This window comes from Limanda limanda, chromosome 5, assembly GCF_963576545.1.
Source record: "Limanda limanda chromosome 5, fLimLim1.1, whole genome shotgun sequence".
Lineage (NCBI taxonomy): Eukaryota > Metazoa > Chordata > Actinopteri > Pleuronectiformes > Pleuronectidae > Limanda > Limanda limanda.
The window spans coordinates 14,485,071-14,510,531 of NC_083640.1; the positions used below are offsets into that span (position 1 = coordinate 14,485,071).

Consider the following 25,461-nt stretch of genomic DNA (forward strand, 5'->3'; position numbering starts at 1 on the left):
AATTATATAGAGTTTACAACAATGCAGTTGATTTGAGAGAAATGCTTCCGACATTCACAGTTCTGCATTTGTATTGTGTTAACACAAAATCCGTCACATACACAGACATGTGAAAAAATGAAAGAAACGGGGAGTAAAGTCTTGTACTTGATTCTGTGCATGTATGTTGTCCTGCACACAGGAAGTAGCTTCGGCTTCCTGAAAGGCTACTTATTCAAATGTGCCTGTGAGTTTGGTGGCACACGTGCGTTGCCAAACTTTACCTTGAACCTGCGTCTGGTACACAACAAAGTACTCGTCGTTCCCACAGCTCTCAAACTCCTCCCCGTGACAGCGGTGCAGACACATGTCCTCGTTCTCCGGCTCATGAAGGGAGAACAGGTTTGTGGGGAAACCGCAGTAACATCGATCTCCAGCCAGGACAGCGAGGGTTTTCTCCTGAAATACGGCTGCCGTTAACCACTGCAGACACATCTACATGTACACATATGCAAAGCATGAACACACGTCCGAAATGTTTCCTCACCCTTTCTGTGCACATGTCTACACACTTGTCCACAGACATGTTGTGGATGACTGTGTTGAAAGGTAGCGCCAGCGTGACATTTTCCGGCCGTTGAAAACACCCCTTGAAAATGGCGCTGCCGTCTGAAATGGAAAATGCAAACCACAATGTTATTCGTCAACATGAAAAAAGAAAACATGAGCTTCGGTTTTCTAGTTTTTGAGCACAGCTTCCATCAGCATGTCCTCTATCCACTGACCCGTGATGAAGAGATCCCACTGGGACTCTCCTCTAGTCTGCCAAGGCCCTGGCTGAACCAACGGCAGCGCTCACTTCCCAGCAGTGTGATGACGACCTTTAACCTCGGGTCGTCGCTCTGGTGTGGCGGATAGACCGTAAATCAAGTCTGCAGAGAGGAGCATCTCTTCTCTGCTCTCTCACGTGACGTATTTTTAATTTGCCTTCGAAACCAGTATATTTAAGTATAAGTACAGAACAGCTGGACAATAATTAGTGTTCAGTCTCCAGGTTTCTTAACATAAAGAATCCAACAAAAGGGACCGGAAAGAAAGTTTCTCACGGTGTGTCACGTCTTTAATGGTTGAGAAGTTTTTTTCTAAATGTCTGAAAAATGTCAACATCTATTTCGCATTAACGTCAGGCTGTAGAAGAAGCTGTCTCGCTGTCAATAGATTGTTGTTAATAACAGAGGAAGGAAAGCAGACACTTAGAGCTTTTTACTGTGACAGATGCCACGATGGAGACGGCTGGCTTTGCTCAAACATGGCTGAATGAAATATGCAAATGGGCTGTGCATCTTCCTTCTTATTCAATATCATACTGTCTATAGCACCGACTCAACAAGACTCCTGTCTCTATTAACCATCGGTGCTGTGGGGCTTTAAAACAAGGTAACACTCATTGCACATTAGCTGTAGCGATGGGTGTGTGTGTCCAACGTTTAATTTATTTTTGTTCTTTCTCTAACTTAAAGTTGCATTTTTAAAGTCACGACCATGTTTTTTTTATTTGCCTGCAGATCATCTTCAGTGGCATCTCCTCTGTTTCCCCTTATCACATGTGGCAGAGCTTTTCACATCAAACTTAAATGCTCTTTGTGTGCTCCACTGACTTGTTCCCATGCGGCATCTGAATAACAAGCAAAGTCTTGGAACGCTAACACTAAATTGCGGATTCAAACACAGAGCTGCGTGAAATGCGTGGGATCAAATGCTCTTCAGCAGGGCTGTGTAGCAACAGCGAGGTATATGAAATAGATGCAGAATGTTCACAACAGTTGATTTGTTCTGAAAACACTCCGTCATGTGAACGTGATCGTCACTAAACCCACACAACTGCCACCTCGACACTTTGGCTGCATTTCCTCTGTTATGTTCTGAGAGGGGCTCACATGACAGAGATCAGGGTCAGAGGTGAAGACACGAGCACGAAGAGCAAACTCAGCAGTCTGACTGAAGCCAAACCAGGAAAAAAAAGGAGAAATGAAAATAATAATAAACAAAGAACACTGGACTGAAATGGGAAAATAGGAAGTGACCATCACGGTTCTAGCGCACTTAACCAGTCGCCAGAGAGGTAAACTAACTTGAACCTTTCATATGAACAGATTATGTCTAAGAACTAGAATTGCACTCAGCAGGAAGCATACAAGGCCCAACAGTCCCCTCATGAAACCACATTCGAACTCACTATATCAAAATAAATTGCATACATAGCTTAAATATCATTCCATTAACAAAGCCTGATTTATTTCCATCAAGATGCATTCATTATTCTCTGAGAAAACAGGGAAAATGTATTAAAAACCACCATTTGCACATCGTTAAAGACAGTTAAGATAAAAAAAAGGTTTTAAATAATTCTCAGATCCACCTGCTAATCTGCACAAAATTTCAACGGCATCTTCCCGGACTCATATCACATCCCTAATGTGGTCAAGCTTGAAATCAAACAAACTGGTGAGACTGGAGTGAAAACATAAGCTCCTTGTTGGAGGTAAATATTTACCAGAGAGAAAAACTAACCCACAATTTTTTCACATCACCTTATTTCTATATATCTAAGCGGCTGCGGAGAAAAGGGAAGAAAGAAAAGGTGAAGTTTCATCACCTTTTGAACGGGACTTTCTTAGAATCTGACACCAGAAAAATACCCGAGGAAACTCGAAAAGCTTTTAGCTATCTCTTCGCAGAGATCTTTTTCACTTCTGATAATTGGCCCTTCCTCTATTCACTTCACTTCCTGTTGGCAGGATGCGAGTTCTCAGAATGCAGGGGACAGCTGGTCAGGTTTCAGAGATGGAACAGCTCTATAGGGACAGAGGTAAACACCAGATCGCAGCCGGAACTCAACTGTGGCAATAACCCAAAAATAAAACCAATCTTTTCCCTATAAGCAGCCAGGCTACGACCCTCAGTACTGTCAGTTACCCAGAATGCTCAGGTACATCAACGTAATTTCAAATGTTTTTACGAATCGAGTGAAAAATGTGTGAAAAACATATTTACAGAATTCATTCTTCACATTTCAAATGGGCCACCTTCCCGTGGACTTTATGACTCTGGGGTGGGGGGTGTTTTGAGTCAGACTCACAGCGGCGCGCTGACTCCTGGCTCAGCTCCAGCCTGTAGATGGACAGTCGGTTGGCTCCGCCGCACAGGTTGCTCTTCTCTCCTTTACACTCCATGCTGCATTCGCTCTCTGAAGTGTTGGGCGCCTGGATCTTGTGACCACAGTAGCACTCGGCTCCAAACTCCAGGCCTGCGTACATGTAACCTCTTGAGGAAAGAGAGGGAAATAAAAGGAAGAGAGGAATGTTCCAATGATTATTCGCAGCCTTCATAGTGTTTCCTAATCCATTCTCTGCAATCCCAAACTAGAACTACCACCCTGTGGTTGTATTACTCCGGGATTCCAGTTTCTTTCTAGATAATTCTTTTCAGTCTCATATGACATCACCATGACCTTTCACCTTTGATCACTGAAATGTATTTAATTTGAAGTTCATCTTTGTGTCCAAATGAAGAAATAACATTAATGCAGTCTTGAGACCACCCGCACCTGATCAGTTAATCTGTGAGTGTCTGCCAAATTAGAAATTATTCTCTCAAGGTGATTTCAAAATAACACGTTCACAGGGCAAAAAAATGGTTTGACCCTTGACCACCAAGTTGTATCAGTTCATTCTCAAATCAAACTAAACATTTGTATCAAATTTGAAGATGTTGCTGATGTGTCATTCACCATGTTAAAAATGTGATTTGTAAGCTCAACCTTCAACCACCAGAATGTAATCAGTTTATCCTTGAGTCAAACTCAATGTTTGAATCAAATTTAAAGAAATTCCCTCGAGGTGCTGTTGAGATTTTGTGTTCAGAAGAATGGGACAGACCACCTGCAGACACAATGCCTCTCGTCACTAACTGCTGCCGGCGTGGAGGCATTAAAATGAGCAATTGATGCACCCAGCATGTTGAGGGAAATATGAAAAACACAAACGTTGAAATTGCATCTCTCTCTTTGGTTATTGAAATGAGAGTAGCACATGCTGTGAGGCTCTGAAGTAAACCCAATTATTAATAAGTGTAGTTTCCTTAAAATCCATCACACAAGACCTCCCTGCTTTTGCTTCAAGGAGGATTTGACTCCACACTTTTTAGGCGCAATTAGACCCAGACCTCGTGCGGTTGCCCTCATTTGTTTGTCTGTTTTTATAAACCCGCTGTGGAAGAGGCAACTGGCTGCGAGAGGCAAGAAGAAGAGGAGGAGGAGGAGAAGGAGGAGGAGGAGGAGGAGGAGGAGGAGGAGGAGGAGGAGGAGGAGGAGGAGGAGGAGGAGGAGGAGGAGGAGGAGGAGGAGGAGGAGGAGGAGGAGGAGGAGGAGGAGGAGAGAGGTGAAAACAAGCATCTCTCCCTGTTCCTGTTCCTCGCTCTGTGAATAAGTGATGTGTGTAATTCAATGCATTCGATAGAGCCGTCGCTGGTTTTCCGCAGGGAGGAAAAAGAGGTGAGAGGAGGATGGTGAGGTCACAGAGAGGAGAAGACAGGATGTGAGGAAACATGGAGGAGTGGAGCTGAGAGATAAACTGGAGCCTATATACATGTATCTGTTTTTCCTGCAGTTTCATTATGTAATGTGGCCTTGAAAAGAGAGTTGGCTGGTGTCATAATCTAACTTTTAAAACTTTGTGATTTCAATTCTATGTTTGAATGTGAAGAAGCAGTGACATGGGAGGAAAGGGTGGTTATTAGCATATCATTTTTTGGTTAATGCTTGCTTGATGATTATTAATATTTTATAGACGAGTACAGTTTCTCTACAACGAGCTGAAAAGTCGGAGACACTGTTTTGTCTAAAATATCTCTGGTCCCTGTAGCATTAAGAATTCCTCTTCACTATATGTTTATGTATTTTATTCAGATAGCCATTATAAACTTCAGTGTATTTTCAGATATGATAATACAACTAATGATTGACCTCTTAAAAAAACTTCAAAAAATGTCTAATACATCTCATTATCTTCATCAGCAGTTATACTTTGCCTAGTTGTCCTGGTTACGTACAGGAGCGTTAACATTTCCCTTTCTTTTAGTGCAATTTAATATCCGGCACATGGATTTATAAGCTGGAGCTCATATCTCTGACATCACTGACTGAGTGATTACATCTATAATATCATTGTGGCTCAATAAAATATTACAAATGAAGGAAACACTTTGTCATCCCTTTGAATATTTCTATACAAGTGTTTTTTCCAGGCCCTACTTTAAATCTCAGCCTGTCAGTGAGCATAAGGAGTTGACAAATGGAGGAATGTCTAGTGGACGAGTGGCTTTTGCTGTCTTGCTGCTATTGTACCTTTCAGCACAGTTGTCCTGGCAACGGAATACAGTCATTTTTTTGTAGTCAAAAAAGGAAACTCCTCTCAGCGCTCGTTTCGTTGTGTCGTCCACGTAGCAGCCGCTGTACTTCGCTGAAAGAGAGAGAAACATGTTAGTCATGTAACCAGGGAGCAACTCTTACTGATAACATACAAAACACAAGTGTAGAGTTAATCGTTCACAGCAATCAAAACAATGTCTGAAAAAGCTGTTTGATCATAGAAAAGTGAGTGTGTGAAAAGTGAATACTATTCGCAGCGGTATCCTCATACACAGAGTAGTACCAAAGCCCATGAGGAATCCAAACTGGGGCAGGAGCCTTTACTTATTTATGCAGACACACAACCCCTTCTAGTGGCCTGTAAGTTAGTAGCAGTCACCGCTCTGCATTTTTCACAAGTGTGTGTGTGGGGGGTGGGGCTTGAGTGAACCTCTGCAGAGGAGTATACAGCAACCCCTCCACGGCTCCTCATTAAAAACACTGCTCCCCTGTTTAAAGCATGCCACCCGGGCTCATGCTGTACCTTTAACAAACAAACCTCTCGCCATCTGTGCACTGCCATTACCCCACTGAGCCTCTGTTAATAGCTAAATGGATGTGGTGGTGGTGGTGGTGCGGGGGGGGCATGGAGTCCTAGTCCCCTGCATTACTTTAATTGTATGCCTGCGTTTCAGCTGCAGGACTCAGCTTTAATCCTCCTCCTTACTATTGTTGTAGATGTAAAATAATCTGCTTTAGGATGAGGGGAAATGCTGCAGATACAATATTCTCAGCTCAGCAGGACGCGAGGCTAAAGGATGAGCAGCAGATGCAACGGATTTGTCCATATGATTATTATTAGCTGATGTGGGATTATTCATTTCCTTAATTTAACCATATTAATCAACTTTCTACTACAACCTCCTCATACCCGAGGATTTATTAAAAGTATAATGTCACTAATCAGGAGGGTATCAGGTGTATTCTCTCTCTGGTCTGCTCCTTCAGTACTGTGTGCTTCTGTGCTTGCACCGCACAGTGCAGATCCATGTTTTCATCTTATGCTGCAATATTCCCTCCAATGAAATTCACAGCCAGAGAGAATGAGCACATTTGCAGAGAGAGGAGGAGGAGGAGGAGGAGGAGGAGGAGGAGGAGGAGGAGGAGGAGGAGGAGGAGGAGGAGGAGGAGGAGAAAAAAAATCTCATAGCTGATTCTGGGCTATAGCTAAGACTTCAGAGCTAACGAATGCTTTGAAGCTGTTAATTACTCCATCATCACGTTTAGCTGCAGTCCTGTGAGGTTATAGCGTTTTCAGAAAATTTGAGGAGGAGAAGGAGGAGGAGGAGGGGGAAGAGGCCTTCTTTGGATCAGATAACCTAAGCCTGGATGTACATGGCCATGTTTTCATGGTCTTGAATTGCCAGAAAGATCAGCAGTGTCATGGTTAGAAAAACTTAGTTCTGTAAACCAGTCTGTAAGTGAACCACTTATTTATTTATTCTCTCTGTAGGTTTGATTCTCCTCGAGCTCAGAGAGGTGGAGGTCTGTTTCAGAGGAGCGCGGGTTAAATTCATCGCACAGAGCGAGCAGCAGTCAGTGACACTTACAGCACTTCTCATATTAATGTACAGTCCAGATTCTCCTGCCTGTGCTGCAGTCTGCAGGGAAACCAGCAGCCCACGTAAAGTCACAGTGCAGCTATAGTGAAAATCACAATTATTAATAGATGTCTCTATTTTCAGATGTTATGGATGAATGAACATAATCTCTCAAACCAGTAGAGATCTATCTGAAACACTTTACCAGTTCAGCGTTTTTCTTATTTGTAGAATAAAGAACTGTTTCTAAAACACAATTGGCTACATGCCATTTGTGAGGGTTCAGAGAAAAATTTAGTTTTAACTCCACATCTACGTAACAGCTAGACTATTTTTTTACATCAAGATTTTTTTTATACTAAACATATGCTTAGGTTTTAAGATATGTATAGGATGCCCTCCAACCTACAGTTCATAGCCTAGTTGAGGTGTTTCTACCCTTCTAACCAGACCCTCTCTGGTTGGTGGGTCGGCAGCTGTGGCCACAGTCACTGGCCCCTCCCTCCTGGCGTCCCCCCCCCCCCCCCCCCCCCCCGGCTTCCACCTCCTCTCCCTCTTTTACACCACAGCCAAGCCTCTTTCAGCGGCCTCTCCCAAACTTCATGCATCGTTAAACGTCCCTGCAGTACATTATACAGTTATCTTAGCTCCACCTCCAATCATGAGTGATAATAATAGTTATCTATTGTTCCTACATTCTCACATACTTTCACAACAGTAAACCACTAAATATGTATTTCACATTTCTAGATCTACTTGCTGCTGTTCAAATGTGCAAACATGGAATAAAACATGAGGAACGTGTAACACATGTCTCTGAGAGAAGGAAATCTTTTTCCATTTCCCTTTGGAAGACACGTCAAGTTTTATTTATGTCTGCTCGTGGATATAATGTGATATCTGACGCATTTTTCCCACATTCCAATGACAGGAGGAATTACATTATGTAAGAGGAGTGCTGGAAAGCTAAGCAAGTTTATTTGCTCAGTGACAAAAAAGGTCTCTTCTACTTTGAGTATTTCCATTTCGTGCCACACCATGCTTCTACTTGCTTTGTGTGTGTGTGTGGAAAATTGGTCCATCTCAATTTATCTGTTAATGTTAATGCATCAGTAATCATTTAACAATACATACAATATTTAACACTCTTTAGGGGCCAAACCTGTATCAGTACATTTTCTTCAATGGAGAGAGAAAGAAGAGCAGAGATGTTGAGGTAAGAAGTGAGCCAAGAGTAAATCAAATCTTCTAATTTGACCAAGTTTCATTAACAAAGGAAAAACTATCGAGGCCTTTTGTTTCATTCAAGGTCAGACACATCAGCTCTGGACACACACTCCTCCCACTTATGTTTTCAAATCTGTCTCTGATTCGAAGTCACGTGCCAGAGTTTATGTGTAAACCTTTACTGGCCGACGTGGGTTGTTGAACAGTTTATTACAAAGACAAATGAGGCAGTAAATCCTGCAGGCGTGCTGTTATTTAGATGCCGTGATTGTGCCGCAGCTCTGATGTGGCTGAGCGTGAGCGGCACTGAAGAGGGTGAGATGGCTGAAGGATTTACACAGAGAAAGGCCAGAGGACTTAATCATAATCATCATCTCACTCCATGCTAAAGATTTCATATGTGACCAATTACAACTTCACGTTTATTAGAATGGGGCAGTTTGTAATCAGAGAATACTTTGGTATCAGCGTGGCGTGTTGGAGGGAAACAAGCTGCCTGTTTGCCAGTGAAAGGTTTAGAATTCATATCATTTGTTGAGTATTCTAATCAGCAGCTAGGACAGAAACATCTGGATGTTATTAGCCTATAATGATTGTCACAATAATAATTAACACAGGAGCTCAGCGTCGCACAGTGAGTTTTCATTAATGTTTCAAAGGTGCAACTACTTTTTTTATTCTATTGGATTATTTTGTCAGATGAAAAAAAAAAAATCTTTTGGTATCTGGAATATCTATTAATTAGATATCTGGTACTTTTCCAGACATTTTTTTGTGTAAGAGAAGCCCAGGGCAAAATGTACCGGCCTCCAGTATGAGCCAAATCATTATGAGTTTGGAGATGTGTGAGAAGATTTAACAGAGCTCCAATGTTGAATTTGGGACGCTGCCAAACTGAGAACATTATCCCTGCGACAGCATAATATGGAGTCTCTGTTCAACCCACCTCTTCCATCGTCCATGTCTTTGGCATTGCGTCCTTTAAGTGCACGGTTCCAGTTGCTGGTGTAGTCTCCCCCCCGGACCTCTCTCTCCTGGCTCCTTTTCTTCATCCAGGGGGGGCCATACCTCCGGCCAGGCTTGCGCGTCTCTTTAAACACTCTACCCGTGATGGTGTGCCCTCGAGTGTCTGACGATGAAGTCCGGCTGCCCATCTCTGCAACTGCCACAGTGTCCCGGCTCCCTCTGCCCCCAGGGCCGCTGTCCCCGACGAAGCCAGAGTGCAGGAAGACGAGGCTCCCGGCGGTCAGATAGAGGAGGATGAGGGAGAAGAATCGGACAGGTTTCCTGCGGAAATAGCGCTGTATCTTCAGCAGAGCCTTGGCCATGCTGCCTCCCCCTGCCTCTCAGAGACACTCTCACAGTGATGAAAACTCATAAAGCAGAAGAATCAACCAAACAGCCCCACTGGGCACCTACAAAAATTAAGAGTATCTCAATCCCGTGCAAGGTCATCCAGACAATAGCATGACTATTCTCTCATGTGTGCCTCTCCGGTGGAATGAAAGATGCTTTACACTGGTGCACTGTGCAGCCCTGCTGATCGTGTCCACATCAGAGTCTCTCTCTGCATTCCCGCTGACAGTCCAGTCCGGAGAGCCGGCTCCAGGGCCACAGCATGAAAGGTGAGCGTCTCCTGGTGAAAGATGATCGCTCCACACGGCTCTCACTCCAGTTATCAGCCCACAGAGATGCCACACCAGCCGCGCTGCTGCACTTTCTCCCACGCTGAGCAGAGGGAAGAAGGCTTTCTTTACCAGCTGAGCTCAGCTCCTTTCACCTTTGTGCTGCCGACTATTCACTCAGACGGTCCGGGAGAGAGAGGGCGTGACTCACCATCTGGAGGAAAGAAACACACACACACGAGAAACGCACACAAAAGAAAGAAAAGTTACACATCTGTGTAAATGTTATTACATGTGGAAAAAGAGAGATAACACAAGCAAGTTAAATCAGAATGAAGTCTACTAAATCTAAGCTGATCCAAAATGTAAGACTCTATTATAGTTTTGTTGATGTTTCTTGTGAATTTTCCTCACTTTTGTGTCTTGTGTCAAACGCACAATAATAAGAACACAGAGATATTAGAGAAGCAAAACAAATAATTGGATTAAAAGCCATCAAGTATCTGGAAGAGGATTTCAGTTGTTTGGCAAACAGTCAGACGGCTCCTCATTATCTGAAATGAATCTGATGAAGCTGCGAGGAGAAAAACAGAAACAACATTCTTCTCTGCGACATTTTCACCGATGTCTTTGGGAACTAATGAGTGTGGGAAATTACAGACATCATTCAAGAAAATAATAAATGTAAATATCTTTGACAGAAAAAAAGGCAAACGTGCTCAAGTGAGGTTAAGTCAAGTTCACTCATTCATCAAATCTAGAACAAATAAGTGTCTTTTTCTTATTCTAATGATATTTAAGTGTTAACTTTGATTACGGCATTTTACTTAATGGCTGAATCTGGACTTTGAAAACTGTCAGGAGCCTCCGTCAAAGGAGTCTCTGTTCATGGACCAGCCCAGGAGGCTACAATTGGAAGGTAACGCTACACTCTTCGGGGTCAGGGAACTTTCCCGAACATTCAAGGTGACGCTCGGCCCTGTGGCTTTCTGTCTGCCTACGGACAAATCTGCAGAATACCTGTCACCTGAAACCTCAATGGCCACCCTCGGCTTTCCGCCCCCCTCTACCTTTCCCCTCGCTTGTCTGGGAGGAGTCTGGGACCCTCAAGGAGAAAAGGATCACGTTCTGCTGATGTGCTTCAACCTACAGCATCCGGGCACAAAGACAATCCTCATCTTGTCTGACTTCTCAAAACTTTGACCTGGTATCTTGTTCACCGACTTCTTACATTACTGATGTCATTGTCTGCATTCAAATGAATGTTCAAACACAGTGTTCTCCCGTATCAATGAAGGATGTTGCTGACGATGAATTAAAAGGTCACAGAAAACGAGGTAAATCACACGACTGGGGTTGACATTGAGGATATTAAATCCAACAAAAATACAGTCTGGTACAATCTGTTATTTGATGAAACTCACTAGAGCCAATAGACAGTTAGCTTAGCCTATAGCACAAAGTTTGGTTATCAACGACTGTTAATGATGAACGACATGTCTCCACCTCGTGTTACTATCCATAAATTAAAATTAAAATGATTCCATATATAAACGGTGCCATCTGCTCATTTGGAGCCAGAGACTGCACATAATAGTGATCAGGGGATGAAACAACGGTACAGAGGTCCAATCGATACACACCCTCAACCATTCATGAATAATGATGTTTCACCCATATTCTATAACAACAATCAAATAATCTTATAACTAATTAAAACCAAACTGAAACTGAAAAAATTCACTATAGCATGGCAGTGTGATTATGTGTAAACCTTTACTGGCCGACGTGGGTTGTTGAACAGTTTATTACAAAGACAGATGAGGCAGTAAATCCTGCAGGCGTGCTGTTATTTAGATGCCGCGATTGTGCCGCAGCTCTAATGTGGCTGAACGTGAGCAGCACTGAAGAGGGTGAGATGGCTGAAGGATTTACACAGAGAAAGGCCAGAGGACTTAATCATAATCATCATCTCACTCCACGTTAAAGATTTCATATGTGACCAATTACAACTTCACGTTTATTAGAATGGGGCTGTTTGTAATCAGAGAATACTTTGGTATCAGCGTGGCGTGTTGGAGGGATTTTTTTACAACTACACAATTAGACAGAAACCATCTTTAAGAAAACGTTTTTTTAAGGTAGTTTCTCCATGTCCCATCTACTAACATGGAGGCGGCAGGATTCACAACATGTACTTCCGCCGGCCACCAGGTGGCGATCGAGACACTGTCATGCCATCAATCTTAACATTTTTCTAGGTTGTCTTGGTCCCGCAACGGGCAATATACCAAAATATCAGAATAACTGTTGCGTTTAAAGATTGTTGTCATAGCATTTCTGATTATTTCATCGTGAGTCTTTATGCTCACAAGGAGCATACAAGTTAATTTAGCTGCGGGCTCAAGCTTTGCATTTCAAAGAATGTAAACAAGTGTGGCATTGAGCCTTTTCTACTCATCATTTTTCACGGACTTGTCCTTAAGACACCTGTATCTAATATGTCAATGAATCTCAGTGCTCGTCATTCCCACGGACGGCCTCTAACACAGAGTGATTAATAAGAATGCAGTTACAGAGTATAATAATTCTATATATTGATTTCTATAGCTTCACAGCTGTAGGATGAATATTGAAAAGCGACTCTCTTGCTCAGTATCTTTGCTCCTTTTGGATGAATAAATTAGTCATATTTCAGGGCAAATGACATACAGTAACTCTCCAACAAGCTAGTCTTTGTTTCAATATGAATAAGTCATTTGCCTTAGAGAGACTGTATCATATCTAGGTTAGGTTTCCTACATGGTCACAAGGTCTAGATAGAAAAATGTAGCTGCAGATTTCAGTAGGCTTCTTACTCCTGATGAACTGGATGGGAACATTAAACATGTGCTGGTCAACCCTATGATTCAGATGCTAGAAGGTCACAAGCAAAGAGAGAGCAAAGCTGACTACACAGGTCATATGATGGAAGATAAAGCTAAACATTAGTAAGGTGCTCTTATTCTAAGAGCTTAGTAAAGAGGTTTATGAAGATGAACTGATGGAGAAATAAAGATGCAGCACATACCACACCTTTTGGCTCTTACACGTGTAATGGAGCCACACAGGTTAATTACTGGTACTCAATAATTTATAATCCTCCTACTTACGAAGATGAAATTGAACTCTACTCATTGATAATTTGAAAGTTCAAATGACAATAACTGGAGAGTGGATATATAGACTGAGTTGATCCTTCATGTTGTGTTAGGTGAAATGAAACAAGTTTATACTGGTTCTCCTGTGTCAGGTCAATTCAAATGTTCCCTTGGTGATGAAACTTGATGAAAAGGGAAGAGATCTGCAAAGTTAATACGGTTGAATATGTTTACAAGATTTCATGGCCAATCTTTTCAATAGTATTTAACTGCCAAGAGCCAACAGTCCACTTTATGAAACCACATTTAAATTCACTATCCAGATTTTTATTTGGATCAGCAACAGATTACGAACTAATAAATATCAGTGCCCTAAATATGCCTGATTTAGTTTTTCTTGTTTTTGAGTAATCCTGCTGACAGACAGACAGACCAATACACCAATGAAAACATAACCTCTTTTGTGGAGGTAACTGTTCTCCCTGAAGCCGGTAGGTGAACTTCACGGAAAGCAGTAGATGAAAATCAGGAATGACTCTAGTAAACAGACCGAGGAGGAGGAGGAGGAGGAGGAGGAGGAGGAGGAGGAGGAGGAGGAGGAGGAGGAGGAGGAGGAGGAGGAGGAGGAGGAGGAGGAGGAGGAGGAGGAGGAGGAGGAGGAGGAGGAGGAGGACATTTTTCAGACGAGGGACCACAGCAGTTACTTAGGTGGAGTTGACATGAAAACACTGGTTGACCTTTAATTCACATTCATATTAAATGAGCCAGCAAATATTTAATCAGAGTGGATTTAGGGAAGGAAACATCAAAGTTAATCGTTGTCGAGCAGCTCAACAGGCAGTGCTACCTCTCGGTTATCCATAAAAATTATTCACATCCGTCATGCGACCATCGATTGAGCAACTACAAGACGAACTCTGGTAATTAAAATCACAAGGTGCTGTATTTGCTCTGGTTTGAATTAAAGAAACAACAATGAGTGGACAGATAATGTGATATGAGGTTAAACAAAAAGGAAACTTTATGCAAGATGGAAAAAGACAATGATAAATGTTTCTGGTATTAAGTTTTATCTCCTAAAAATATCAACAGGGTTTGAAATCTAGAGGCCTGATATTTAGGCGGTGGATATTTTAATGTCCAAGATAAAAATTCACTTTTATTACTGGGTCCTGCAGATGTGATCAACTTCCTTTCCCCAATCTTTCTGTTGCCAAAAAGGATTTTTCTTCACTACAACCCGAATGAGGTATTTTAACTGCTAGACCTCTGAATCTCCAGGGCAAATCTCCCATAGTTTGTTTTGGTTGCTGTGTTTTCACAGTGATAAAAGTACAGGAAAGCTACAGCACAGGGAACAGTCACTGAGGCTATGTTTACTCCATGCTGAAAGCCGCAATGATAGTCATTAACAGTGGGCTCCTATAGAAGAAACGCAAATTAGTGTAACAGAAACAGTGGGTAACAGTGGCAGGAAGAAGAGGTTATCTGGTGCCCCGGTGCAATTTGTGGGAAAGGAAATCGCCTTCAATCCCATCCGGTAAAAGTTCTTTACTCGGCTGTAACATGTAGGATGTGCTGTGCTGTTCAGCAGCAGAGGGGTTAACGGCATCAGCCGCAGCAGCCCTGACCCCCCCCTCACCCTGGGGCCTGTCTTTCCGCTCTCCTGGTGTGTTTGGCCTGCCTGTGCACATTAGCCATGTTTGTCAAATCAAATCAAACTAAAGATCACATTCCTCCCCCGGTATTAACTCTGACCGTGCTTGCGTTCAAGTTTACACAGACTGTTACGTGCCGTCCTACTTGTGAAGTTGCCCAATGCCTCATTAGAGGTCCAGAGGAGAAGACAGAACCACCAGAAGGCAGGCAGGGTGCTGAGAGCATCTCTGAATAAAGACTAAATATATAAAATGCATTAAATATGGAAACATGCCTCAAAAAAATGTGTTGAGGGACTGGGTGTAGCAGTAAAAAAATGTTTCTGAAGACATCTGCAGCTCAAATTAAAAAAAAAGAGAAATCTCAATAAACCATGCCAAACTTCTTCTGCTCTGCAGAGCAGGTTCAAGTGGCCCTCCCAGTGCAGACGGGCTCTTAGGAGGGCATGACCTCTGCAAACCAGTGAGTGTGAACATAACGGCCTCCAGTAACAACACTATCAAACTGCCAAAGCAGTTTCTCAGCTTAACATTTGGCAAAAGTTACCATGGTACGCACCGCGGCTCTGGCTTCACATGTGATCAGTGATTGGCTTATTGCCCTGTAGGTTTAATTAAAGATGGACACTGATAAGGAAGTGAACAGCAATGATGTGTCTGAGTCTCTGAACAGTCACAGATTATATGAAGCTGGTAAAGCAGTTTAAAAACTCCTGAAAAGCAGAATATTGTTCTTCATTACACTCTCTCCTGCGATTTTGAACCATCTATGACACTATGCACCGTCACTGTCTCATTGTTGACTCCTCAAAGTGCCACTTAACAGAGCAGGAGATTAAGTTTCTAAAAACAGATTGCCATTACAGGCGTTGCCGTTTGCAGTATGTTATCTATCCGTAGGTTATCTGTTGTCTGTAATCTGTCAGATAGTCAAATCTACATGCTGCAGTTTGGTGAATTATTAGATCTCATCACCACGGCTCTCATTATGACCTGCTGAGAGATTAATGATACGATTCATTTCAGATTAATTTCAAAGATATTTTGTTGTTTCAATTTATGAAACCTCTCAAAGATAACCACTTAACTGTTGAAACAATCTTTGTTCAGTTTAACTAAACAGTAGATTGTATGAATATTTGCAAAGAGGTTTCTTATATTTCCACATAGGTCCACATATAGGTTCATGTAAGACAATACAAATACTATGAAGCTCTATTGCGACGTGTTAAAACAGTCCTATATACTTTCAGCTGTAAAAACAAAGCAGACAGACATATTTTTGTAATAAAAATAAGAGGCACCAAGGTGGTCTTTTAAAAATATTTTCTTTTATATACCAGACCAATCATGACTCAGACATTTAACCCACATAATTTACCATACATTCATTTATCTGGCACATACTTTTACTACTTATTCTTGTTTGGCTCTAATCCCGTCCACTAACATGGAGGAGGCAAGATTTATGACCTATACTGCAGCCAACCACCAGGGGGCAATGACAGGATTAAGTCCTAACTAAATGAAGGAATAGAGCATGTACTTGCTGTTAGGTTGTACAGACACATCATTTCTAGGACTCAGAGTCACAGTCATTAAGTGATTGCAGCGTTGGCCGTGTTGGTGACACCCTCTCAAAGCCTGCTGGTAATTACAGACAGCGACCCATTTGGCATTGGAGAGACTGACCAGACCAATCACAGCAAGAGTTTTAAACACAACCTATGAAGCTATTAAAAAAAATAAGCCTAGGATGGCAGGGAAAAGGACATTGTAATCCTGATAATACTCCATGGTCCATTAAGCTCAATGGTGACCTTTTTACTCTGAAAGAGAAGAGGTAAATAAAGGGTCTAAAAATAATGTAATCCTCTTCTTTTACTGGTGCACAGTAGTGTTAAGCTGCAGCGATGTAATGGAGTGACTGATGGACGTGGTTTCCACCGGGGACACATGATAAGCAAGGACACAGTCAGAAAGGAAACGGGAGTGAAGGAATAATACAGCCATTGAGATTGTGGACACAAAGCAGCAGAGTTCAATTAGGCATGAGCAAAGCGACAAAGACCAGACAAATCATTTGCACATAATATGAATCAGCAATGATGTTGCAAGTGACAATTTCGAGTTTCTTTGTAAATCTGAAGGATTGGGGGGAGAGAACAAATTAGAAAAATGGGCGTTAGACCACATTTTGGGAGTGAAATGATGAAAAACCTTTTAGGAATAGCAGTCAGACACTAATGATGCACCACTAAGCTCCAAGCAGACAGAAACTTCCCAGATTCCTGCTGTGCACGTTTCAGACCAACCCTCAGTAGCTGCTGATCCCGTATCCCACTTGGCCACATATGGACATTTGAAAAAATAATCACTTGAATCGGTCCCCCTCTAACGGCTTCATAAAAGAGGCAATTATTCTGCAGCGGGGAGGTGCTGTCAATGGGAGATCAAATGATGTCTTCCACTATCCAACTTCAACAAAGCTCCTCATTCAGAGCGTCTAAGAATATCTGCTGCTCAGGGTTTCTTTTTTTCTCAAAGAGGAAAAGGAGGTTTTCTCTCCTTCTCCTCTCCCACCTCCGCAGAGCACAGACGACCTCTCCGTTTTAATTAAAAGCAAATTCTGCCGGCTCAGTTCTGCTGTGAATCTCTGTCCTCTTTGCTTGAATAGACTTATGAGCGGATTGCGAAGGGTCTCTGTGAATGTTTAGACGTTGAGGAGAAGGAGGAAGGATGGAGGAGGGGGGTGAAATAGGAAATGCCTCAGTATGGAACTTGATGCAATTTTCAACAGCGCAACATTAAGTTATACTGCACAACCCGGCCAGACACATCTTAACAAGTGGCAGCTACGAAATACAGTTATTTATTAACTGAGAACAAGGCACTTTTTTTTTCCAGGTTGGACAATGACAAAACCTACTTTTCTCCAAGCCTCTATAGCAGCAGAGAGTGGGTGCATGACTCACTTATATTTTGAACTGCTTTTATTATATTTTACATTAATTTGACTGCGTATTTACTACTAGTTCACCACTGTCATATAAAACAAGAGGCTAAAAGGGTCATTTGTCCTGTGATATTACTTTAAGAGCTGATTAGTGAATTTGAGGATGATAAGTAAGAGCCTGTGAATTTGAAAATGTGATATTATGCATTTTAACAGTGCATTCTACATTTTCCAAATAAAGAAATGGCTCTCAAGCTTGTACTTTATCATGTACTGTCTCATTTGCTCAATCGACACAACAGATTGCGGTTAGGTTGCAACGTGTGATTTGTTGCATTACGGTTTCCTGTTTACAAATCCATCTCATCTCTCAGGATGTTGAGCAGGTTGCCAGACACGGTCAGTTAGCGCACGTTTTGTCTGGTGAAACACATCCAGCACAGGACTCCCTGTAAAACCACAGCACTCTGATTCTACCACTTTCTGTCTGATCAGGGTATTGTATATTAAGAGTGGAATAAAAGAGGATGTGGAATGCTGATGGACAAACCTTCCTGTAGTCCAGTCCATTACTTTGACTTTACAATGAGCAACTTTAATGTTCGGTTCAGTGTCATTTCCAGCAGCAGCAGTAACCAGATGATCAGCACACAGGAAAATTGGCTTCATTTAGCACTGATCGTGGGGGGTGCCAAAGACAGAACAAAAAGAGAGTAAATATTGCTCTTAGATGCGTCAAGTGGCCAGAAATAGGCAAAATGTATAAATCTGTAATCTTATGCTGATTTTGTACGTTCGACATAACAAAGGCTGTGCATATTGCAAGCTTTTTGTGCTGCCAAAAAAAACCCAGCTGATTCAAAGCAGCAATATAAAGGTGGTTTAATTTTTTTCGTCACATACCGGGAATAGTTAAATAACATACTTCACAAAGCACTGAGTCATGATTCAAAATCCTGTTGCAGCAAATACTTAACTCCAGTTTCCAGCAAAATCACAAATATAGACCAAACCCTTAGGTGTAATCGCTAAAAAGAAGTATCTTAATTTTGCATTTAATAGTTGTGTAGTTTCATAATCATGTAGAATCTGCGTTGTTATTAGAGAAACTAATTCATAGATTTCCTTTTGGTCTGATGGGCCGAACAGTAATACATTGGAGAGCGAGGGGAGATAGATACACTACTGCAGGACGTGCTTGTGAGCTCCTGTGTCTGCGAGCACCAACTCTGCTGAAGTGTCCTCGAGCAAGTAGCCCAATCCTCCAGCATCAGTTTCCTGCAGCTGACCTTCTCCATGACCTTCATCAGTGGGAGAGGAAGACAGGAGCTTTTTGTATTTACTTCAAAACTGTATAAAGATTTGTGAGTCAAATACTTGGCCAGAAGAAGCAGCCAATTTTTTTAATGTGAAGACATAGTTGTGCTTGAAGTGATCAGCATTGATAAAATCTCAGTTTCCTCTCGTTAGAGTCCTGCTCTTTCTCACCTCGTAAAACTCTGCGTGGTCTCAGATGTAATCCTTCACAACTGAACCCATTTTCAAATAGAAAAACCAACGCCTCTTTGCCTTATTAATTTATTGCAAATGCTTGAGAAATCGGTACGTGTGCGACAAAGCTGGGAAAAGAGCGGATTAGATTAGAGAGGCTACTAAAGATGTTGTTTGGAGAAGCGGGGGGATCCGGCTCACAGCACCACATGCTGGGATCCCTTCAGACAACACAAGATCCTGAGACTGCAAGCTGCTGTCTCAGTGTGGGGCCGTTAAACACAAGATATTTAGTAAAACAGTTAAGACTTTTGTATATTCTGGAGAAAACAAAGGTTATCAGATTGATATAATCGCTGCATGTGATTTCTGTTTCAAAATAACACCACTTGTTGGTTGTTTAAGATGCTGCCCACTGCAGCATTTGAATCCAGGCAGGAAGTGCAGACGTACTTTCTGTACTTAAATATCATTGGTAATGTGGTTAATACTGCTTAATGTTATTTTAGCATATCTATCATATTATTGCATTGAGACATTAAATTGTGATCATTGTGTTTATCAACAGTAACAAATGAAGTATTCTCCATAACGATATATTAGTGGATCTAATTACTAATGTAAAGTATAATATAAAGTGGACTTAAGCCCAGCATTAACAAGAGTTAATGTACTTTTGTTTTTTTCCAGCAGTGACAGTTCATACTACACTAAGGAATATATATATATATATATATATATATATATATATATATATATATATATATATTATATATATAATTCACCTTCAGATACTGTTACAGTTTCACAAATACAAATATAAAATGACAACATTAAAAGCAGCATAGCTTTTCTACTGACTGTCGCCTCAATATTTCAACATCATGCACTCAAAACATGTGTTTTGAGTCACGACACAAACCTTATTTTTTCTCCACACGAAAAATGCTCTCTTGCTGTTAGTATGCAGTCTACTGTATAGCTGTCACCACCCACACAAACAACCCCCAGCTGAATTTTAAGCGTTCGGTTCCCATGCTTCTGGAGCTGTTAAGGTCTAACTGGAAAATCAACAGGAACTGAAGGTGAAAGAAAACCACAGGTACAACAGAGAGAACTTCCTCACAAAAGATCATGAGTGAAGAACATCACAGACGTGCTGACTCTGTTCAGGGTCGTGCGAGAACGGGCGGCTTGTTTGTCACTCTGAGTGTTGCTGTGCACAAGCTATTTAGGTGTTTTTGATGAGCAGTTCAATGTGCACAATCACGCAGGCCAGCGAGCCCGGTGCACTGGTGTGGATGAATTCATTTGAGGAACATGAAGTGAGTATGTAGCTGGGTGCTCTGTGAGCATGCCTTGCAAAATGTGTAGTGAACCATGGGCCACATCAGCATCACACAAATCTGCCTGTAAAAGGTCGAGCAGCACCAGAGGCCTGCTGTCAACATATCCTCCCCAATTAAATGTGAACATCATTACAGACCGACGTCCTATTTTTACTCAAATGTTGTTGTTTTGATCAGCATCGGTTCTACATGAAATGACAACATCGTAACGAACGATAAATGATCAATGTTTAAATCTGTAAGACTCTACTTAATAACTTAATGGCTTCAAACTGACATGTGACATTTGATAGTTAGAAGGATTATGAAAAAACTGAACCTATTAGAAAATGGAAATAAATGTTGTAGTGAAACAGTGTTTTGGTTTTCTTTTTCTCTCGTGAGTAAGAGAACTGCATCACAGGCCAGTTGCTGGAATGTGCGCAACTGCAGCTGAACCTCTGAAGACTTACTGTCTGCTTTGGCGGTAACAACTTTAAAGATGATGGCGAGCGTGAGCAGGCAGCAAATAGAGCTGCGAATAATTATTATGTGAACGGGACAAAAACTTTTTGATTGATTATGAAACTGTGTCTATAAGAGTATGGCCAGCCGTCACAGTCTAGAGATAATTGATGGGAAAACATTGCTTTGACATGGTAACTGTGGTGGAGGTATGTGCATCTCTCAGAGCATCCTTCTCGATTATTTTTCTTTAAAGTCGCATGTTCTTTGAAATGAGCAGGTTTATTGTATGTTTAAGCCAAATCTTGAAGTAGTAAGAGTTAAACATACTACAAAACGTTTCTTTTGGGCATGAGTTACTAACGTATTATTGTGTATATATACTGTACTTCATGTGAGTGTATATATATGTACATATGTGTTATACATATGTTTGTATGTTTTTCAGGAAATGTAAATGCAATTTTTGTTCTATTTAATTTATTTATTCATTTCAATTGAGATTATTTTATGTTCTCCTTTGACTTTTAATACAGTTAAACAAAGAACATGATGTTTGTTGAAGACTATCTGTTTGCTCAAACATTTATTTTCGTTCACTCTATTAGAAATATTTTAGAGAACGGTGTCAGAGCTGCTGTCCTCAGTTACTACGTGAACCTGAAAATCCAAAGTATATTTAGAACGAGTAATTTCTGCAATATTGCAAAGGTTACACGTACATTTGTACACATGGGAGAAAAGCAATTTCATGCACCTACATGTCTGTGTGTGCATGTGTGAGTGTGCCGTGTGATAGAAGTAGAAAAAGGCAAAGTATCTGGGGATTCTGGCTTTTCTGACAGCTGCCTGCTCTGGGTTTACAGGAAGCAGCTAGCCTCTCCTCAGATGAATAAAATATGACCAGCGCAATACGGTGGTGTTGCACTGTTGCTCTGATGCAACATATAACAACGTCTCTAAAGCAAAGCAAGACAGAGGAGAGTGTGTGTGTGTGTTGATGCCTCCTCTGACATAACAGAGCAACACAACATGCTCAATTATTTTCTTAAGGAATACACCTCGCTCCAGTGGACGTGGTTGCTTTTGCAGTTCGCACAATTCTCCAAACCTTATTTTTCATTTCCCTCTCTGCATGACATCTTCCCAGGCAGGCGCTTTGGATGTTATGTGCCAGAGCTTTGAGTTTCTGCCTCTCAAAACCTAAAGGAGCTCTTTTGGTGGAAGAGAAGATGTGAGTGAAGTTTTTTCCCCCCCGAGTAACTGGGGCATTGTTTATGGAAAAATGTTAGTGCTGAATTTTTCAAATGTCATTTTTCAGTGAGCCTCAAACCACAAAAAAAAAATCCATAAAGCGCTTTGTTGTATTGCGTAGGAGGCAGAATTCTCAGAGGGAGACATCTAAAAACCATCAGCAGATCTACATGAATAGACAACAGCGGTGGTGAGTGGAAAACATACTTAACCCAGAATGCTCTCAGAGAAGGGAACAGGGTTTGGCCTCTTGGCAGCATTCATTCTGATAGATTCTAAGAACAGTGACATCCAAAATCGGGAAAAGTGGAAGGTCTGCTTGAATAATTTTAAAAACTGATATTATTTGATAAAAACATACATCCACGTATATAACTATACAATATATGAATAGATATAACATATGGAATAAAGAGAGGATATCTAATTTCTTATATAATTATTGAGACAGGCTGAACACAACTCCCACCAACCAGTCTGTTTGGAAACACTTAAGTTGTAAATTGCAACGTGAGAGTTTTAAGATGGTTAGCAAAAGTCAAACTAAAGCTAAGTGTAATGGATAAAAGGTTAAAATGGGATGGGTCCAATGTTAACTTGAGACAAAAATTGAGAAAATAACAACACTGTGATGTCTTGTACAGATTCACAAATCGACAACAGCCCCTCTGTGTTTTCTTGGTGGTGAAACAACATTGGAATATCTGCATGAGGCCACTGAATCTACACTAAAAGGGTGTCTGAAACTGCTGCAGTGGTAAAACAAACAAAAACAAAAGTTGGGAACCACTACGCTGGAAATAATGAGGATTGCGTTTTGGCCTCAATCTCAAACTGAGCAGCCAGACCTTATTTAAGTTGCTGCGGTTGACTGAGAAGAGGGTTGAAGCGGGAGTGTCGAGCCCAGTCCCGTCTGGGCCGGACAGCATCGTGTTCATGGATTCGAGGTTCAAGTGGGAAAGGTTTAATGAGTTTAGACAAGTTCCATGTTCAAAAGTTTCACAGTAATATATTTATTGTATAAGAACAATACTTACAGAGTCTCTGGGGTTCTGCCGGACACGTCACCAGGTTCTCTAGATCATGTCTGAAGAAGCCCAGAGTGACAAATTACAACACATTATATAGAGAGAAACTGGGTGTGGCCTGAGATGGGAGAAGTACATTTGGCATGAGGGTGGTTTGAGTCCAATTGAAGACGTACACCTCAGAGGTGGGAAGGTTTGAGTCCTCCAATGGGTGTTTGAGATGTGGCAACGCTACCTTCATGCAAACCCCGGAGTGAAAGTTCAACAACGTCTTTTCTGTGTAGATATGAAGCATTTGAATACCTGCTAGTGGAGTGAAAACCTTTAACGGACACCACTCATCTATGCAAGCAATAGCAGTTTGACATTTGCCTAGATAACGCAGGCTTCTGCCCTGTTGAGCGATACTTCAGGTCCCATAAGTTCATTCCACATCCTGTATGTGTGTGTGTTAATGCAGCGAATATAAACGCGCAAGCAAATGACATTTGATATAATCACAACATTACCCAAACTGTATTTTATTATCAGATTGACACATCGTGTGCTACAGTTGCAGCTATAAGCTTATTCAAAGTATGGTCTGGGTATTAAGTTCCCCCTTTCTGGCACACAGTGTGTTTGAAGAACCAACTATCATATACATGTTGTTTCAGTGTACACAGGCTACAGTGACAGTTTATACTTTGTATTATGCATTATTGGTTATATATACTATGCAGCTGATATTATTCATAGGATATAGGTAAAACATAGATATCTCAACAGGAGTCAGTGAAGCGCTGAGTAGGAGCTGGAGCTGAGTCATCTTGTCCCTAAGCAACCTGGGAGAGACATCTGCCCGGTCACAGACAGACAGCCGAGGTGGTGATGGGGGCTGGCAGCGGCTTGGCGACGGGCTCGTGGTTGTCCAGGTGTGCACCGTTTAATTAGCGTAATGGCTCCTAACAGCGCGGACAACCTGCACGGCTTTACTGACATATGGAGAAAAGGTCTGTGCTCTGCTAATAGCCAGATTCAGAGAAGTACATGATGAGGGGATAAACTCGTTCTGTTTGCTGCTGGACATGTAAAAGTGAGTGTAAGAATAATAAGACTTTCATTTAAAGCTAGGGTAGGTAATCCTGGAAAAGCTAAAATACAACCCACCCCCTTCCATCAGCCCTCCTGTCAAAATCCACTACAACACATGGACATGCACTGACAACTCCATTGTCTCTGCTTCAGAGGTGTAAGTCTCTCCGGCTGAAGACCTTGGTCATGTGCATTGAGAGCCTGGGATGCTGTGCGCAGGCAGATAAGTGGGTTAGTGACAGACAGGTACGCCAACCAATCATTTAATTCCGTCCGAATGAAATTATGAAATGTTTGGTTGTGTGATGACAGTCAGGAAAGAATGTAAGCCCCTAAACTTTTGACAAACACGGGACCTGAGGCTACTCTTTTATTAGTTGTTGACAAAACGAGCTGCCCGGCGAAGATATGGCGACCTTAGGTAGAACTGAAGCAAATCCGGTGAACACCCTTTAACAAGGCTTTCAATGGAGCTTGGTTTGGATCAGCCAGTTTTACAGATTCATTAGCCGGCACTTGGGGCTTCTCCTGTTCTTGTTATGAGAAAAGAGTTTGCTAACCGGACATGGTGTAAGTAATGTCTTTCATTGCGGGGGTGCAAGAACTAAAAGATCTCTCTGAAAAAATTCAAAGTTGCCACAGTCAACACAAGGAGGCTACATCTTTGCTGCATGCTTAGCATTGCTCGGCAGCTTGATGGAGGCTACAGGATTGGCATATTGTGTGTTGTGTTGTTTTTGTTGTGTCTGGCTTCAGTTTGTTTGTCCTCCCCCACCAACACTGAGCCGCTCCCCAATAAATGTTATCACCAGCCGTCACTGTTACTGACCCTACCTTTGAGTGTGTTTAAACAGACAATTCTCGGTGACTGAAGATGCAGGTACTAAGCACACGACTATCATGGTATGTTTCCATTATTATCCTTCAACGACATAATTTGGAGAGGATCTGCACATCTTGATTTGGTTTATCTCGCAAAAACCTGACAAATTTCTCTTGCAAGTGTGACACCCCAATTAGGGCCTATAGCAGGCAGCTCTGAGATCTGACGCCGTCTCTGACTTGCAAACACTGAAAGAGCCAGAGGAGGCTCTACTCACGCTGCTGCTCCTGCTCCTGCTGCTCCTGCTACCACTGCTCCTGCCGCTCCTGCCACTCATGCTCCTGCTGCTCCTGCTACTGCTGCTCCTGCTCCTGCTACTGCTGCTCCTGCTACCGCTGCTCCTGC

General features: G+C 41.9%; 1 protein-coding gene across 1 annotated transcript in view; it reads right to left on the reverse strand.

Annotated features, from left to right (window-relative positions):
* The window catches only part of wscd2 (WSC domain containing 2), a 35,467-nt gene that overhangs the window by 4,828 nt on the left and 5,178 nt on the right, over positions 1-25,461 (reverse strand). Inside the window, exons 2-6 of the mRNA XM_061071602.1 lie at positions 9,161-10,053; positions 5,384-5,498; positions 3,119-3,303; positions 527-648; positions 264-438 (exon numbers count right to left, since the gene is read on the reverse strand). Of these exons, the coding sequence (XP_060927585.1) occupies positions 264-438; positions 527-648; positions 3,119-3,303; positions 5,384-5,498; positions 9,161-9,542 (979 nt within the window). The 5' untranslated portion in view covers positions 9,543-10,053. The remainder of the gene's footprint in view (positions 1-263; positions 439-526; positions 649-3,118; positions 3,304-5,383; positions 5,499-9,160; positions 10,054-25,461) is intronic.